General features: G+C 37.1%; 1 protein-coding gene across 1 annotated transcript; it reads right to left on the bottom strand.

The window, feature by feature from the left end:
• Positions 1 to 1,991: 1,991 nt before the first annotated feature.
• Positions 1,992 to 18,035, bottom strand: LOC135745966 (uncharacterized). The gene is made up of 9 exons (XM_065264450.2): positions 17,915 to 18,035; positions 16,644 to 16,763; positions 16,468 to 16,557; positions 14,428 to 14,532; positions 9,561 to 11,544; positions 9,331 to 9,450; positions 7,271 to 7,351; positions 7,108 to 7,164; positions 1,992 to 4,741 (listed from the first exon to the last, which is right to left on the bottom strand). The coding sequence occupies exons 2-9, from the start codon at positions 16,758 to 16,760 to the stop codon at positions 4,509 to 4,511; spliced, it is 2,787 nt and encodes a 928-aa protein (XP_065120522.2). The 5' UTR covers positions 16,761 to 16,763; positions 17,915 to 18,035; the 3' UTR covers positions 1,992 to 4,508.
• Between the last annotated feature and the right edge of the window lie 2,485 nt (positions 18,036 to 20,520).

Genomic DNA, 20,520 nt, shown 5'->3' with positions numbered 1-20,520 from the left:
CTTAATCATTTTACTCATCAAGAAAAAGCATCTTAATTTAAGAATTTTTAGATATTTTTACTGAAAACAAGACAAAAATACTAAGAAAATTATTTCTTGAAAATCATTTTTTGCAGTGCAATATCTAAAATAAGATATCTATACACAATATCTGAAATAAAATATCTATACACAATATCTACAATTATTCTGTGCCAATTTAAGCAGTGTTCTTACAAATGTGGATGGCCATGCATTTGCTTCTTTAAGAGAGTAAATATTTGAAGACAGTTCATTAATGAATATAAAGTTAAAACAGAATTGATCTTAAAGCTAAAGTTAAACAGAAGTGAATCTCTGTGCAGGTGAAACCCATTTCAAGGCAGATGTAATGAACCTTACAGAAAGATTTCATCTCAGTCCTGCATCAGTTCTTTACAAATCAAACAACAAGAAATTCTTTCATCCTGACTTCTGAAACTCTTGATAGATCTTAAGTCTCTTGATTTTAACCTGTGAGAAAACCATCATTAGTTTTCTTCAGTTATTCAGTGGTGTTTTTGGCAGGAGTAAGAACACAATAAAAGTTGTTAAATGAAAGTCAGTCAGTGGGTTAAAGCTGAACTGTGTACAGACATCTGTGTTTCTCTTTAATGATTCATTTCATTCTTTAACCACACAACCAAAGCCTCATTAGAAAGACATGAAACAATTCCACTCCAAATATCTACAGGATTTCTTCTGAACCAGAACAGATCACAGATCATTCAGATAAAAATACAAATCTATTTCAAGAACTACTTTAACTTATTATAATAAACACAGATGTTTTTGTGTTTATGGCTCAAAGTCAATGTGTCTTTATGTGTAAATAACAACATTTAATGGAGAGGATAACTAACCCAAAATGACCCTGTTAGCATTCAATCTGACAACATTTTTATTACCATTTAAAATTTATTTTGTAAATATTTATAAAACTTAGTCAAGTTTAATTGAACAGTTTATCTGTGTTTCTGCAAATGACCTCATCAGGTGTGCATTATTTTCAAATAAATCAATGACCCATCATCAATCATTCCTAACTTAATGCTTGCTCCTGTGCGGTAGTAATATTGATGCTATTTATAAGTATGATATATTATTATTTATAATGTTTAATTATAAAACAGCATAAGTAACTGTTGTTGCATTATAAAAGGATTTAATTGAAGTCTTAGTCACAGAATTCAACTTACGCATCTGCATCAACTGGCTTTATTAAATCATTATTTAATGTTTCTCTTATTGTTTATGTTGAGGCTGTGCACGTGTGTGTGTGTGTGTGTGTGTGTGTGTGTGTGTGTGTGTGTGTGTGTGTGTGTGTGTGCGTGCGTGTGTGTGTGTGTGTGTGTGTGTGTGCGTGTTGGTATATGTGGTTTACGGGGACATGAATAGTGTATAATGACATGTTTACTACGCTATAACCATGGTTTACGGGGACACAGGAAGCGTTCCCATAAACTGAACAGCTAAAAATCATACTAAATGGTCGTTTTTCATAGATTTATGACTGCCAACAGGTTTTTGTGACATTGGGGTTAGGGATTGGGGTAGGTAAGGGGATTAGAATATAACAGTTTGTACAGTAGAAAATACATTGCGTGTATGGGATTGTCCCCATAAACAACAAATGCCAACATGTGTGTGTGTGTTCCATTGGAAACACAGCAGCTGACCTGTGAGTTCATGTGAATGTCAGGGTTCACTGGAGGTCATGTCTAGGGTTGATGTTTGGGTAAGAGTCGTGGAATGTTTTCGAATCGCCCCGAGCTCAGAGTACAAAGGTTCAAGATCTTAAATATGTCATTCATAGAGTTTAAATAGTAAAGTTGTGTGTGCAATCTGAGACTGTCATCTCCAATTCTACTGCTGTGAAGAACTCTGAAATCTCTCTCTCACACACGCACACACGCACACACGCACGCACGCACACACGCACACACGCACGCACGCACGCACACACACACACACACACATACACACACACACACACACACACACACACACACACACACACACACACACACACACACACACACACACACACACACACACACACACACACACACACACACATACTTGCTTTTACTACTGGGTGGGGACACATGACATAATGCTGCCTGGTGGGAACCACCCTTTCTGAGGGGTCTACAGACAAGGTAGAAACTGGTCCACACTACATTTACAGTCGTTATAACAGCCATCACTTGTAAATTTGAGCCTGACCCCCAGAAGGCTGACCTGACATTTAACAAACTGCTGGGGACCCAGTCAGGTAGAATTCCCTCCAGGGGACCTATGATGTAATGTTTTGATATGCAAATGAATGACGTCACTGTGTGTGTTAAAAAGGTTAACAATGGGGACCTCACCTCAAGCTTCTTAAATCAGTATCCTGATACAGGTCAACAGGTGCTCCCTGCTAACACTGTAACATTTGCTGAGTTATGCAGCTGTTTGCCAGTAACTTGCTGTAGATTTAAAAGATTGTTATTTACTGGCAACAGTTTTTTCAAAGATAAATTAACATTAAACATTTCTTTAGATTTTGGTGCTTTGAATGCTTTGCATGATGCTGTTATTTTGTGGTTTTATTCTGTAAAGATGTTAATGTTTATTTATCTTTGAAAAAATTGTTTTACAGATACAAATAAGGTGCTTCTTTTTCATGAGTCCAACATCTAGCCATGTAAGAAAACACAACAAAGTGTCAAGTACCAAAAGCCGTCCATGTTAAATCTACATTTCAAGTATTTAAGTATATTATACACAATTGTCCCATATTTTTTCTTTGTGAAGTTGGAAACCCTAGCTACCACTTATCACAAATGTATTGCAAATAGATTAAATTTCAAATAAAATAAATTGCATTCAAATAAATTGTCATTTGGAAAAAAAGTACTTCTTTTATTTATCACACTTAGATATCTCATCGTACGAATACAAGTGCAAACACAGATGTCTCACTGTACGAATACAAGTGCAAACACAGATATCTCATCGTACGAATACAAGTGCAAACAAAGATCTCATTGCACAAATATAAGTGCAAACACAGAACTAATTGTACTTATACAAGTACAAAAACTTCTCTTAGAAAACACATTGTACAAATAAAAGTGGAAAAAAAAATTATTCGTACAATGAGATTTCTACATTTTTGGACTTTTATTTGTACGATGAGTTTTCTAAGAAAAGTTCTTGTACTTGTATTCGTACGATGAGATTTTGAAGTACAAAAACTTCTCTTAGAAAACTGCAAAAACTTAGAAATCTCATCGTACGAATACAAGTGCAAACATAGATCTCATCGTATGAATATAAGTCCAAACACAGATATCTCATCATACGAATAAGTGTGCAAAATCTTCTCTTAGAAATCTCATCGTACGAATACAAGTACAAAAACTTCTCTTAGAAAACTCAACGTACGAATAACAGTGCAAACACAGATATCTCATCGTACAAATAAGTGTGCAAAAACTTCTCTTAGAAATCTCATCGTACGAATACAAGTCCAAACACAGATATCTCATCGTACGAATAAGTGTGCAAAAACTTCTTAGAAAACTCATCGTACAAATAAAAGTGCAAAAATGTAGAAATCTCATCATACGAATACAAGTACAAAAACTTCTCTTAGAAAACTCAACGTACGAATAAAAGTGCAATCACAGATATCTCATTGTACGAATGCAAGTGCAAACACAGATCTCATCGCACGAATATAAGTGCAAACACAGAACTAATTGTACGAATGCAAGTACAAAAACTTTTCTTTATACGTTGAGTTTTTTAAGAAAAGTTCTTGTACTTGTATTCGTACGATGAGATTTCGAAGTACAAAAACTTCTCTTAGAAAACTGCAAAAACTTAGAAATCTCATCGTACGAATACAAGTGCAAACATAGATCTCATCGTATGAATATAAGTCCAAACACAGATATCTCATCGTACGAATAAGTGTGCAAAAACTTCTCTTAGAAATCTCATCGTACGAATACAAGTACAAAAACTTTTCTTAGAAAACTCAACGTACGAATAAAAGTGCAAACACAGATATCTCATCATACGAATAAGTGTGCAAAAACTTCTCTTAGAAATCTCATCGTACGAATACAAGTACAAAAACTTTTCTTAGAAAACTCAACGTACGAATAAAAGTGCAAACACAGATATCTCATCGTACGAATAAGTGTGCAAAAACTTCTCTTAGAAAACTCATCGTACAAATAAAAGTGCAAAAATTTAGAAATCTCATCGTACGAATACAAGTACAAAAACTTCTCTTAGAAAACTCAACGTACGAATAAAAGTGCAATCACAGATATCTCATCGTACGAATGCAAGTGCAAACACAGATCTCATCGCACGAATATAAGTGCAAACACAGAACTAATTGTACGAATGCAAGTACAAAAACTTTTCTTAGAACTTAAAAGTGCTTGATTTCCCTGAAAAAAAAAGGAATAATCTGACCTGAGACATTACATTTTCTTTCTTTTCTCACACTCTCTCCTGAATGCTGTTATTCGGTTCTTGACATAAAACTTCACTGATTTCCAGGTTCTGTTTTTAAGCAATTCCGGCGCTGACCTGATGCAGTCTTCACACTGTCTTATCCCTGGTAACCTGCCAGATGTGATGCAGTCTAAAAGTTTGTTTTCAACTGCCTTCACCTCCTCTTCTGTCCACTTTCTTTTGGGGCATTTTGACAAACCTAAAAATGAAAATAATTTTACATCAACTTTCAAGAAAGATAATAATTTTACCTCAACTTATAAGAAAGACAATCTTTTGCTTTACTTTAAAAAAACTGAATGTAGAGTACAGTACAGGGGTAATGTACACTAGGACATCGGCAGTCAATACCAAGTAGGGGAGTACCAGACGTTACTATTGAGCAAGGCTTTGAACCGGTTCACAGAACGAAAACGAAAACCAGAAACTTTTAATGTATTGCAAGGAACAGAAACGAAACCAGAAACTTTAAAAATATATATGTTCCGGAACAGAAACGTTTATTGAAAATAGTGGTAACCGGTTAATAACGTAATTTTTTCCGTTCTTTGACAAGATTTCTGTGTAATGACTTGTGGAAGTTCACTTCCGGTCGTTGCCGACTCAGAGAATTGAGAAGCTTGCCACCAGCAAGTACAGTGTTTCCCTCTCGTTGTGTTCAGCGCCTCAGCAGCACACGCTCCTCCCCTGTTGCATGCAGCGCGCCTCTCTCACATAACAGTGAAAAGTATTTTAACTCCGCGTTCCTCCCGCGTGTACTTTCTTTTTTGCATAAACTTCAACGTTCACAGATATTACTGACAGAGAAGATGGCTGATCGAGTTCATCATGAGTGACTTAACAAAAGGTTAGCATTACCACACATACCCATTCTGGTGTGAGTCTGTGTCCAAGATCTCTTCCTACCTATGATGCATATGCACGTGTTCTGTAGTAACAGCAACCGTGTATTCTCTCATATTTCTGTATTTGCATACAATAAAACTACCAATCGTATTTAAAATAAAAAAGCGCTCAAAACGCAACAACACCGATGAGAAGAGCAACATCAGTACAGCCTCAATGTAAATGTATGATGATTTTGCGCGTTTTTAGCAGCAGTTAAAGAGCTGATTTGATTAAACAAGTAGTTACTGGGTCGTGGGACGTTACTAGGTTGTGTTAAGTCACTATTTCATAGACAACAGAACAAATAATCTGTAAAAATAGCATCCAGTTTTGTTAAATGCAATATAATGTGACAGATCACATGGTAAAACACGACGCAATGACGCCACATATATGCTAATCGGCGTGTGACGTCATCACCACCACAGTCTCTAAAAATCCTGTGGGAAACACTAAAGTAGCATAATCAAGCCCAAGTCTCTAATGCTCAATCATAAGAGGTAAATATTGTAGGCTACCAAGTCTCTCAAGATGTTTGTTTTAAAACTAATTAGTGGTGTAACGGATCCATTCCATACAGATCACGACCCACAGTTCAGCTTGCATGTGATTCGCGGATTAATACACAAATTTAAATAGGGTGAAAGTTGATGATTTGCCTATGCCCTTCAAAGATCAGATCTCTTGATGTATAAACTTGAGAGGGAGTTGCTCTACTGTATCTCATACTGTAGTCCAGTGTTTCCCAATCCTGGTCCTCGAGGCACAGAAAGTTTTAGATGTCTCCTTATTTAAAACACCTGATTCAACTTATCAACCTCCTTAAAAAATGGTAAACATGTCTCCCTAACGAGCTGATGAGTTAAATCAGGTATGTTAAATAAGGAAACATCTAAAACTTTCTGGCAGGGGGGCCTCGAGGACCAGGATTGGGAACCACTGCGTGTAGTCCATTAAAATAAGTGGCGAATATAGCACTGAAAAACAACTTAATTTTCACTTCATGTGGAGCGACTGTTTATGCTCCATCTTCTTCCCAAAGCGACATTTGGCATTCGTCCTCCATCTATGTGTGTGTGCGTGTTTAAGTGCACTCAACGAATGTAGGCATGTCAGAATTACAGTTATGCCGCTTACATAATGTAGCCTTTTTTAATGTTTGATGACAAGATAGAGACTTAAGGAAAATTATGTAGACTAATAATTTAAATTAAATGTCCTTAATGATCAGCCTACTTATTTAGTCCCACAGCTGACATGGAACGTTATTAACCGGTTCGGGAACTTAATTTTTTTGTTCTAACCGGTTCAGGAACGCCAACTTTAGGGTTGAACCGAAAACCGGAAACGTTAAAATACTGTTTGTGTTCGGAACTAACCAATTGGGAAAAAATTCTGGTTCAAAGCCCTGCTATTGAGGCCTATGAGATTAAATTTTTAGTTCTCATTTGTGTGGATAACCAATCACAACAGACTGGGCCATCTTCATTTACAGAGTCCTTTGAAAAATATTGAACAATGTGGTGATATACAATGCATGAGAAAAGTGTTTTTTGACTTTGGATGCATGTAAACCTCTAAAACAAAATTAGGAGCCTTTCAAATACAATAATAGGGGCATTAACTTTAATTAGGCAAGTCAGCAATTAGCAGTGCAGTGCAGTCCTGACTGTTTACCTGAGTTTGAAGTCGTCGCTCTCTCCTTTGCCGACTTGCGGGCAAATGAATTTTCTTCTGAAAGAGAAAACAAACACTTTAAAATTAAGCCGTACTGTAACCAAAAGCTTCAATAATGATGATTTCAGGCAAGTTCATTTCCAGAGCACAGGTTTGACTTTACCTGTAGATGTTGAAGGGGACTGACATTGCTTCTCTTGCTGTGGCATTTCCCTCAAAGACTTGGTGCCAACTGAAGATTCCGCTGAAGGACACAAAAAAGATTTTGACTATTGTAAAAAGTAAACAATTAAATACAGGTTGTACTAGCCAAGACCATTTAGGGATGGACGATTTGACCTAAAATCAAAACCTCGGTTAATTTAACATTGACATAGATTACGATTAATTAACTATTATTTTGCCTCATAGTTCACTGAGAAGGTTTGAACTGTAAATATGCTCAGATAGTAAAGGTGGGATACATTTTTCTATTGAAGGGGAATATTTTTTATTTGAAAAGAATTTTGAGAAAAGAACAAAGTATTAGTTGTTAAGGTTATTTATTGAATTTATTGAAGATTATTGTGTTATATTATTCATATAATTTTTTTATTGCTTATTTGTTGCACTGTTTTATACAGTTATATTCTAAAACTAAAATAACCTTTCAGTTTACAGTGTTAGATTTGTGGCTTGTTTTCTCTCAGGAAAAATAAATAATATTAATGTCTTTCAGATAATAAAAATACTGTAATAAAAGTTCACTGTATGTATTTGTTCATGTTTTATACAGGAATAAGTCTAAAGCACACCATAAATTAATTATATCAATTCATACAGGGCTAGTAGTACGTATAGCTGTATATTATACTGATATGCACACCTAGGTATCGGATCAGTACTCTGTATCGGTCGATGCCCTGAGCCCACATATCTGGAAGAGAAAAATAGTATCGGAACATCCCTAAAGTAAAATCTAACAATGGCCTACTAAGAAAGACCAAAGCAAGGGCACTGTCGTAGTCAAGCAGAGAGATAACCATGGGAAGTTCCAATGGCTGTGGCCTGAGTTGGCTGGTATATTGACGTGGTCAGAGAAGGACAACTGGTCAGTCAGTCATGACACCCAGGTTTCTTGCAACAGATTTGAATTCAGGTCACCATTCTGAGAGAGGAATTCATAGACCTGTTTGAAAACCAATCTTTTGATAGCCTCAGATAATGGGAAATGGGAATAGTGAAACTAGATGATATTTCTCAACTTCAGCAGGACTAAGGGAAAGGGACTGGGTTTTTTCCGAGCAGGGGAGTTACCAAAGCCAGTTTGAACACGGTAGGAAATGTTCCAAAAGCTATTGAAATATAGAAGTGTGATTGCTGATACAATGATAAATGTTATGGCTTAGGTGATGGGTAGTAAGAATGGGGTCCAGCAGACAAGCAGTAGTATGGCCAAGTCAATGAGCGAATGATCAAAGTGATACGCAGTTGATGGGGAAGAAAAGTTGTCCCAGAGTAGCTTTAAGAACTGCTTACTAATGGGTGCCACTTTTTTCAGTCAAGAAAGAAGCAAACAGATCAACTGAGAGGTCAGTGGTTTTGGTACATCATTGTAGAAAGCCATTTTTTCAGCACTAATGCTGGATGAGAAGCAAGGTAGGAGTGAAGGGTTTAAGTTTTCTGACATGTTCTCTCTGCAGCTCCAAGATCAGTATGCAACTTTAAGATTATATTATTCATTCATGGGTGAGGTTGGTTTGAGGGAGCAGGTTTGGTGGAGAGAGGACACAGCCTGTCCAGACATAAGCTTAGTGTAGGGCAGAGAGATTGTGTGGCATCATTAACCTTTAGTGAGGAAAATGTTCAATAGGTAGAGTGGAGGTGACCAGTGAAAAGTGGGTGGAAGGCAGGTTGCAGTAGAAAAACCAGTAGTGAAGGAACAGAGGACTGTTCCAGGAGGCACACAATGAACTGAATGAAACCATGTTCAGAGGCGTAACCATCAGTGACCATTAGGCATTCTAGGGGCACAGCTTGAGTGAGAATGAGATCAAGTTCCTTACCTGCTTTGTAACGGCTGCAAACCTGTTTTAGGTCAAATGAGCATATCAGGGACAGCCACAGAGATTTTTATAATACAAGAGCAAAATCTAAATCTTTATTCTTAAACCCAACCAAAGCAAACACATAATAGGTTACTTGTTAATGCAGGAATTTACATAAAATCACAGAGGACCATACCTATAGATGTTGAAGAGGACCGACGTCGTTTTTTTGGCTGTGGCATCTCACCCTCACTTTCTTCATCCTCAGTTTCAGAAACATCAGTTTCAGAAACATCAGTCTCTACATTCACTTTCTCTGCAAAAAATTATACAAAAACATTTGTTTTAATGCACCGTATAAAGTTGCACAAAAGAGATGTTACTGAACAATACAGAAATTTTGCTCTTGTACATATGTGTTATTACCATTAGGATCAAGGTTAATTTCATCAAGGTTTTTCCCCTTGAATTCTGATACCCTTCCCTGTTCAAGGGCCATCAGCACCTTGCTGATCTTTGCTAGTTGTAACGTCCCTTCAGGCAGTCGGTAAAAGTTTCTATGAACTCTTATATCATGTCCCATAAAATCTGCCAATTGGTCCATATCAGTATCTCTCAGATTAAGCACTGTAGAAAGTGTTGCAATGTGTTTCCGCAGCTTTGTGGTTTTTAGAGTCTTTGGACGTTCAGCTCCACACTGGTAGGCAACCTTCCTGATGCAATCCGTGCCTTTGTAGTATGATGTCTCAGTCATGGGTTTTGCGAAAAAAAAAAGATTTTCATCATGTACACCACATGCTTGACGATTCTTTACAAGTAGCTCCATGGAGTCCAGCATACTTGGGGTCAGGAGTATTGGCACCTTTCTGTCTCGCTTGCCTCTAATTTCAACACGTTGGAAATGCTGACAGAGCTTCTGCTCAACTTTAGATAAAGCAACCGCGACATCAGAATGCAAAACAGATGTGTTTCGGAGAAGATATGAATTCAACTTCATTTTCGAAACTTCTCCTGCTCTCCTGCGATTAAACACCATTACATCACACAGAGTCACTTGAGCAAGATTTGACCAGTTCTTTTGACTTTTCTCAAGTTTTAGCTTTTCTTGGTACAGTTTAGTTTGCTTGCTGAGATGGATGTGCATTTTCTTAACATCCTCAGTAAAAGGAAGAAGCTCTGGAGTGTTCCATTTTGCTTCATTAAGTGTCTTCAAGGCTGAGGCTGACACCAATTCATTCCATTTTGTGGTATACATTTTCTTAAACATTTTTACCTTTTGGACAATGTTTTCATCTCCTGCAATCATTGCTTCACATTCTGCAATATCTGCCATTTTTTTTAGGTTGTGCCCCAGTTTTAACGCCAAAGACGGAATTGCAAAGACCTCATCTTCTTCTCGGTATCCCGCTGTATCTTTAACGGCCTTAATAACATCATAGAAGTTTTTGGGTATGAAAAAGTCTTTAATACTCTGCAGTTTTCCAACTTTTCTAGCAGATACCAACAGCCTTCCAGCCTCACGCATTTTAGTTCTGATGTATTCATGCTTGGTTTTGTCGTTCCCCATTTTGTTGCACAAGTGTTCTCCAAACTTGATGATGCATGCATCACTTTTAACCACGTGCGTTACTTCATCTTGCTTCATGTCACTGATCAGTTTCCATAATTTTTTTGTTACTCCTTCAGGAACAGGCTCTGCATAAGCACAGAGTGCTTGAACTCTGGATCTACCTGGTTTTGTGACCTGGCACTTCTTGGCTAGGTTACACCTTGACATATGCCTCCAAAGTGCTTTTCGCCTGAACAGCCCTTGGCAATTCAAACAGTGCAAGTAGTCCTTAAAATTCACGTATTTAGCAGTGGATTGTTGACGTGGCACCAACACTCCTTTGCCAGCTTTTAGAACATTTGTGTTGTGTACACGGTTCCCTTTATTCCTCAAAAGATCCAAATTAATCTTCCTTTCTTTAGACCCCTTTGGATAAGAAAGAGCTTTTGCTACATCGACCTCATTTTTATGAACTTGGGCCAAGTGTCTTGCCATTTTGCAGAATGGTTTGTAACAATAAAAGCAATAATGCTTTTTGTTGTACATTCTTTGGCCATATGCAGTCTTTTTCAGTTTCATTACAGAAACCTCACTACTGCAGTCATTATCTGAATGAGTCATTGTCTCCTTAACTTCAAGTGGGGAACATTCCTTGTCTGCATTCATGGAAGATGAGGAAGAATCAACATTGTCACCTAATGGCACATTGGTAGATGAGGGACTGGACAAAGGCTGTGGAAGGCTGTCTTCAGATTCTTCACAACTGCTCTCTGATTCAGGCACATACTCGTCTTCACTGTTGTCAATGCTGCTAATTGAGTCATCTGAAGTGGAACTGATCCCTAATGATTTCTTGGTAAGCTGTAAATAAATAACATAGTTTAAGTTTAAAATAATTAAACTGGATCTCTGTATGTAGAGTCCATTGTGAGTTCAGAGTTTATTTATATAATTCAAATAAAAGCAGCCTATAAAATTTACAATAAAACAGTTTGTACCTTCATTTTTTTACAAACCTAGGGCCCCATACAATGCAATGCTAGTGTTTTTTGCTGGTTTCAGACAAAGTTATCATTTTCACGTCCAGCGCCACAGTGTTTAAATAGAACAATAGAAATCTCTTGCGCCCATGGATGTGCTGGTCTGAAAACGAGGTGTGTTCAGGCACATTGTTGGTGCATTGTTATTTTGATAAAACTAAAATAGGCTACACCATTGACCAACTAAAACCTGGTCTAAAGTCAATGGCGCAATATTGACTTTGTTATTTAACGAGTGGGTTAGTAATATTCATAAACGAGACGAAAACACGGATTTTCTTTTGCTGTGGCGCACGGCGACACTTTGGTAACACTTAGCTTAGCTCAGTTCATTCACTGGTACCAAACAGAGATGAAGTTAGAAATGACAAACACATCAACGTTTTCCCTATTTAAAACGAGTAGTTATACAACCTTCTAGTGCTTCGACTTGGCGCAGTAAAACTCTCGCTCTCCTTATGAAAGGGAGAAGGGGAGCAAATTTTTCAGGCGTGACTTTTTACTGCGCCAAGTCGAAGTACTCCCAAAAAAGCTATTCCGCCATACGTTATAGTTATCCTTTTTAACCCGCTTAAAAAAGCACAAGGTTTTATTTTGTGCCACCATACTAGGTTGTATAACTACTCGTTTTAAATAGGGAAAATGTTGATGTGTTTGGTCATTTCTAACTTCATCTCTGTTTGGTACCAGTGAATGGAATGAACTGGGCTAAGCTAAGTGCTATCAAAGTGTCACCGCACGCAACAGCAATTAAGTGCACGCACTAAGATGATAGAGGGATGTATCAACTCTTCTTAGATAAGGTAATAACATAGTTTAATAAGACAAAAAGATGGAGTATCCCTTTAATGATAAATATGTGTGTGAAACCTAGAAATGCAATGATGCCATAGCCACAAGTCTAAAGTTGTAAAGATGTTTCATGTTTGAGGTCATTCTTGCAAGGGTTTTCGGAAGAATAGTGCCTTTTCTAAGTGCCAGTCAGCCCAAACATAGAAGTCTTTTGTTTACATGCATACACGTTCGTTCTTATTACTTATCCTTATGTTAGCATATAAAATGCAGTTTCCACACCAGGAAATAAAAGGTCACACAAAGATCTTTGGATTCGTTATGTAATTGGCTACACATACTGTCTATCAATATTTTCCATGAAGTCATTGGAGGAACAAGCGAGTCAGATGACATCACAATATTTGACAGCGCTGTTTGGATATTATGTATTATACTCCCACCTACTTTGTAAAACAAAGTTTGAACGCAGGTTTAAACACGAGTGTAAGCTTATATACAGTGTTACGATGTAAATAGTCCTCAGATTGGATATTATATTCTATTACAAGACGTTCATGCGAAATCTGATGTAAACAATAGACAATAAATCTATATTTCACGAATTATACGCATTTGTGGACAAAAATGGTAATTGGATGTAGTCTATAAGATGGTTTTAAAGAGTAATTCACACATCTGAAACAGACTGGATTCAATTCGCGATCGTTATACCAACACAAAGGTAAGAAGTCCCGTTTATATTTTGCATGTTGTCATCTGGATTTCTGTCACAAAATACTACATTTACGATGCTAGAGCATCTGTATCTCAAAACAGAGACCATACACTGATGCTAAACCCGTAGACCTTTTAAACGATGTATAGTAATGTTAATATTATTAATGTTTGTAGACAGTAGGCTATATAGATATTTTTAGCAGCGTTAAAAAAAACTGACATCATCCCGCCCCCGAGCTAGTGCGCGTCGAGAGGTTAAGGGAATGGGAGATGAGACTCTCATTGGTTTATTGAACATTACGCCCAAAACACACCCATTACTCATTAAGGGAATAGGAACAATCCTTTTAGACTGTGTGCCAGGCGTATAACCATTTTTTCCCATTGTTAAACTAGCAAAAGTGGATTCCGACACGCCTTAAGTGCACTTGTGCCATGCCCTTTAGACCATGTGTTTAGATAGTTAAAATAGAGCCCTATAGTTATAAACACAAGGCTCGTCTGGAAGGAAAATGGGAAGGAGTTCCTCTTTAACATTGCGCACAAGCAGATCAGTTTACTCACTAGAAAAGCATTTACGAACACTTGAAGGCGTATGGTGGGCGGAGCTAAAGAGTTACGAGTATGCGCAGCATTTGGAAACTAATCTTACACTGTGACGTCGATGGAAACAAACTTAAAAACTATTTTTTAAATAACCATGGCTTACAGTCAGATGCAGCCTTACATATTTGATCCAGAATCGGATACCGATTCAGTAATTGATCAACAGGAACAACAGCAGCAACAATGGCAGCAGGACGTCTCTATCTAATCGTTGTTTGTTTATCCGCTATTTTAAGCAACGTAAATCTCGATGTGTTTGCATCCACTGTTGTCTCAACAAAGGGAAAACTAAATAATATTTTCTTCTCCTTACATCCAAAGACACACTTCTTTTGTCGAACTATCTTGATAAAACAAAGTTGTTGTGTGCTGTGCAGTGATACCGGTGACTTCTACTTGACTGACCAATACTACTGCACATTACATAATAAATGTGTTACATTTATTATTTGTTGAGGAATTATATATAAAAATGTATTAGACTTTTTGACTAATCAATAGTTGCAGCTCTGAATACAACAGATACTGTAGACTAAATGTAGACTTAAGATAAAATGATCAGCACACACGAGTGTGGGAAACTTACAAATACACTGTCAGTCCTCTTTAGGTCTGGGACATCACAGGCTCCTGGTGATACAGAAGAACTGGGCAACTCTAGGATTTCTGTATCTGCATCACTGTCTGTGTCCTGGACAAAGAGATAAATATAATCAAATGTATTTTTATCCAGCAATGTTCCATCTCTGACTAAGTTTTCACCCAGCAAATACTGGATAAGAGCAGTGTAGAAATTAACAACACCAACGTAACAAAGCTAATGTTTAAAATTTAGCACATATCAAGCAATGTTTTTTTATATAATATATATATATATATATATATATATATATATATATATATATATATATATATATATATATATATATATATATATATATATATATATATATATATATATATATATATATATAAATTAAACTTAAAGTGATTGAGCTTACTGAATCGCATGCTACTGTCAAAGGGACTTTTCACACCTAGTCACTTCATGAGTTTTCTCTAGGGATGCTCCGATCAGGATTTTTGTCTCCTAAAAGTACTGAAAATATGAGCAAAGGGTTGTAAAAATGCTCGCGCTACGTAAAAAATGTCTTTAATTGCAGCCGCATTCAGGATCCTTTTGATGACAAAAGTAAACAGAAAGATCGGTTTATGAGATCGGCAGATTTAGCGAGCACCGATCGAGTCATTTAATGCCATTATTGGCCGATACCGATCGGCGGCCGATCGATCGGAGCATCCCTAGTTTTCTCTGATCGGATAGCTATCTGATTTGTTCAAACTCTTCCATTTACATTTGGCCTCATAAATGCGTCTTGGCAAAATGGATAACAATCTGATCTTCTACTAAAAAACGCAAAAACACTATTTATTACTCCTAATAAATAGATTGCGCTTTACAGAGCAGCAAAAGTTTTAATTCTTGGTTTAATATCGAGTTTGTTTAAAATGTAGAAACCTAAAGGCAACTGTTCAGATGTAAGAGCCACAAAAGCTGATATTAGTCACGTAAGGATATTTATATATGTAAAATGACTACAAAGAAAAATAAAATCCTGCACAAATAAATACACGTGGATGAGACAAAATCCACTCGGGCCTCAAAATCCTCTCCCAAATGTATCTCCTACAAATGAATGCAACATTATCATCTACATGATCCTCAAGGACATGACATCTTAAAGCCAATTTATACTTTTGCGTCGGGGTTACGCCGTAGGGTACGCCAGACGCTACGCACGTAAGCAACGCCGTCATGAGCATTTATACTTCTGCGTTTGTGTTGCTCTGCAGTTACACCACCGAAATGCGTAGGAGGAAACACAATGCATTCACGCCGACCAATCACAGATCTTGCGGTCCGCGTCGTTTCGACGTGTAGTTACATTTTTGAGGAGGTGCACGTCAGGTTCTGCGAAAACTACGGCGACAGGGTTCGCGTCTATGCGTATGTTACGGCGTACCTATAACGCGCACCTAACGCAAAAGTATAAATTGGCCTTTAGACATACACAGTCTTTGCACCGAAGTACATGAAATTGGCTATACAAGTCATTGCTATTTAATGTTTTAATTTTGAGGTTGACTTTTTTGTACTAAATATATAAAATATATTAAAATGACTTGCACTGGCAATTTCATTGTAAATTAAAAACAACAAAAAATTAACAGTACATTAATTGGGCACAGTTTTAAGTACACTGAGTAAACTAACAAGATATACAAACTCCCCTACTGCTAAATTGGGGAAGGAGACCACAAGAAACTCTGAGTACAAGTTACTTCTTCTGAAACAGGCTTACCCCGCTGTCTCTGGTTTAACAAACCTCCCGTTTTGAAATGGAAAACTCAAAGAGTTTCCCTCATTTCAGGGTTAAAATACTTAGTTTTCACCACCTTTCTGAAACGGGCTCCCAGTCTTTTTATGATTGGATAGCTATCCAACCAGAGAAAACGCATGAATTGACCAGATGTTAATATCCTCATAAAGCCAAACCAAATTGATGTGTGTTTTATGGTGCATGTCGGCTATGTTGTCTCTGGCGACATTATGACAAATACTCACCGCAGATTTCTTTGTAGACAGTGACTTTTTGCCAAACGGCTTGGTAACATCTGAAGGTATTGAACTGTCCATATTTCCCTTTGAATCCAGCTGATCAGATTGACAGAAAGTGTCATAAATTATTGCCTTTTTAAACACACCTATTACCTTTGTATTTTTAAAACACACAAATTTACCAAGGATCGTTTTCTACACATCAATTTTAAGTCAAGTATGTCCTGCTGGAGGGGAGATGGGACCTGGTCATCTGGGTCCTGGTGAGGCATGATGGTGCCAACACTTGATGTTTCCATTGCCTGAAATAAGTTCATTTAATTTATAACTGCAGTCAAAAAAATGTTTTTCTTTCACTTTACTTTGCAGCCTCACTTGCTTTAAAAAGTAAATAGGGGATGCAATATTTGATTTTATATGAATATTTAAAGTGCCCATATTATGAAAAACTCACTTTTTCTGGGTTTTGGGGTGTTATTTTGTGTCTCTGGTGCTTCCACACACATACAAACTTGGAAAAAAATCCATCCATGCTGTTTTGAGTGAGATACAGGTTTCTGAATGTCCTCTGCCTTGAGTCTCAGATTGCACAAGTTCAAACTCAGCTCCGAAGTGACGTAACTAGCCGTTTCGTCAAATTCCGTTTACTAATAGTGCTTTGCCAAACTAAAAGTGTTTTGCCAAACTAACCGTGACCGGGCCTTACTGACCTGGCTTTTCTGACGAGGCTAACGTACCCCCAAGTCTCTTCTTTACGGTCCGGACCTCCCGCTAGCTTCTAGCAATTAGCACGCGGTCCACAAGCAGTATATATCCCCCGCCGGGTCTAAATTTCTGTCATTTGCAAAAATAATGCGTTTGAAAATGTTTTATAACGGGAATATGTTAGCATTGTCCAGGGAAAACGAGTGTATTGTTGAGACTGATACATCATAATTTACTCTGGAATCATTATGTGTCATGAGTTTCTTCTCCTGTAATGTACTTTTTAGTGATACTTTTTTGCTTGATTTGTCTGTTGGCAACATAAACCGTTAATATTAATATATAAAAATAATAACACAGTATTGTACTGCTCACAATATCACTGAGCACGCACACATGACCTTAGTAGTGGGGCGTGATCAAAGGAGCAGCAGCTCATAAATATGTAATGACCACCTCAAAACGGCACAATCTGAAATGCACTGAAACAGAGGCTACTAGAGATGGGTAACAATCTTTTCCTACAAGCTATTACAAGCAAACAACTTTTGAAACATGCTTTATGGAACTCATACAACTATTTAACTTGTGGAAAAGCAGTCATAATATGGGCACTTTAATTTTCTGTCTTGGCAAATATGTAGGTTTTGTACATATGTTCACATAATCATAAAAACTAAATGTTTTACATAAACAAAACATGCAACGATTAAGGCTACTTCAATTTGCATGCATGAAAAAAAATCACCTTTTCTCTAGCTGATTGTCTCCTGGCACATTCACCATGACGCTTTCTCAGTCTTGTGATGCGACGTTCAAACCTGCTGATCCTTTTGTTGACTTTATTTGGGCTGTTTAAAATAAAATCAACATCTTTACACATGTACAGTTACAACTACAAAACTCTTGTTTACATGTATGCACAGACCAACCGTGACCAACCATAAACATAACATATTTTTGCCACTAAACTGCACTGCATGCATCACAATGTTATTATTATTATTATTTTCTACTTTGGCACATAACTGCTGGCTATTATTTTCAGCAGGGATATCAAAACAAAGGTGAGAAGTCCTGTTATTTAGCATGTTGTTATCCGCAATTCTGTCTCAAAATACTGTATTTATGATCCTATAACATCTGAATATCTCAACAGAGACCATTTACTGAAGCGAAACACTTAGACATTTTAAACAATGTATTTTTGCTAATATTATAAACGTTTGTAACGTAGTCTATATGGTAAACAGTGTAAAAACGGTGACGCAGACGAATTAACATTAGTCCACATCAAGAAGTTTTTAACTAAAATAACCATCTCTAGTTTAAAGTTTTCAATTATGAACAATAGACTCACACAACACTTGAAATATTTATGATTATTTTCCATGCGCTATGACATAATAGGCTTGTTCGACTTCCTACGGTGCCGCTAGAACTGACAGGCGGATGACGTTAAAGTGCCACGAGAGCGAGACGAAATTACACTTCGTATGATTTCTCAAATCGTTCTCGCGGTACTTTGACGTCATCCGGCTGTCGGTTCTTGCAGCGCCGCATGAAGTCGAACAAGCCTAATGTTGACAATCAGAACACACGTGACGTTCGGTTATTGATTTAAAACAAGCATATTATTAAGAGTTAACATAAATCAATTTCATATTTATGTGAAGACGATTTACATTCGTTAAACTATCATTCTATCTATCATTATAATGAGCACGCTTGCCAACACGCTTGCTAATTGCTAATTACCTAAAGCTTTAATTTAATCTGTTTAATTGATCTACCTCATCATATTACTACTATAAAATTTACCATGGTTTCGATAACATTTCTTACCTTTTTTTGTCCATGATGCTCCCATCAAAAAGAAATATTCCGGGGAGATGTTTCGTCTTTCCAAGTTCTGATCAAAATTAAACTAAAATGGAGGTCGCACCTGCGTGACTGCATGAGAGTGAATGGGGGAGGGGTGCTGTTGTCATCCCCTATTGGCTATCGCAGGGGGTGGGGTGGTTGTGATGGGGACTTGATATGTCAGGTGAACACACAGTTCAGGAAATTTCCATTAGGCTTATAAGGCCTTCTGATATTATCAGAGGTTTTGAAAAAAAAAATGAAATATTGACTTATTTTTTAGATTTAATTACATTTTGCATCTTTATAAATCAAAATTAAAAATGAACAGATTAATGTAAAAAAGTCAATTTAAAGTTATCTTTTGTCTAATTGTTTCTCCCACACATTACTCTCAAACCATGATAATACTTTATTTTAAAACTGAAATGGGCATAGAGTGCTGCAGGGATGATGTATTTTTGCAGGCTATTTGAATGTGAACTACTCTTAAAATAAAGAAAATGCTTAATGCATCAAGACCATGATATTGAAAGACTAATCTGTAACATTATTAATAAAGCAGCCTTCTATATTGACAAACAGATCAGGCCTAATATGATGCATTGTGCTTAACACACTTAATGTGCCAATTAATGCATTAAGACTGGCATTTAAAGATTCAGTATAGTCTAGCCTACACCTTGTTAATAAAGCATACTATACAGACATGCCTATGCAGGCATTTAAGCCTACATTAAGCCATGTAAAGCGTTTTAGAATGAAAACCAGATGGATAACAACACTTGACATATCACACCATGTCATTATTTATTTAACAAAAATAAACCAAGGGAAAAAAGACATGAGACAAGTTATGACACTGTTAAAAGATGAATTAAGAGTCTGACAGTAGTATTCAGGCTCTGCTAATCAAATGCCTGTGATTAAGGATTGCCAGGGGAAATCCTCTACTGGAAAAAAACTTGACAGCATGGCTAACGTTTGCAAAGCTGCATGTGAACAAACACCTCACAACAAATGCAACACATGCTTGTTCACCCTGCTGAAAAAAACAGAATCAAACCAGCATGGGAATTATGCTGGTCTATGCTGGTTTAGCTGGTGGTCACCAGCATACCAGCACCAAAACACAACATATGCTGGTATGCTAATGCTGGTTTAGCTGGTGCTAATGCTGGTTTAATGCTGGTTTAGCTGGTGCTAATGCTGGTGCTGGTTGGATGCTGGTTTAGCTGGTGTTCACTAGCAAACCAGCACCAAAACACAACATAGGCTATGCTGGTCTTGCTGGTATGCTGTTTTTGTCAGCAGGGCAATAAACCCTTTTCCAGCTCACGTGATCAAATAGCCTGCGCGTGCATTTTGGCGACGAAAGTGGTATTGTTCCCCATTGGTTCTAACGTGTTAGCAACTCAGAAAGTTTATCAAAATGGTTTCCCAGCATCAAAATGTCTGGTTGTTGCGTTTGGTTGCACTAATATAATAACT

This window comes from Paramisgurnus dabryanus, chromosome 10, assembly GCF_030506205.2.
Source record: "Paramisgurnus dabryanus chromosome 10, PD_genome_1.1, whole genome shotgun sequence".
Classification (NCBI taxonomy): Eukaryota; Metazoa; Chordata; class Actinopteri; order Cypriniformes; family Cobitidae; genus Paramisgurnus; species Paramisgurnus dabryanus.
This window is presented reverse-complemented; position numbering and strand designations above follow the sequence as displayed.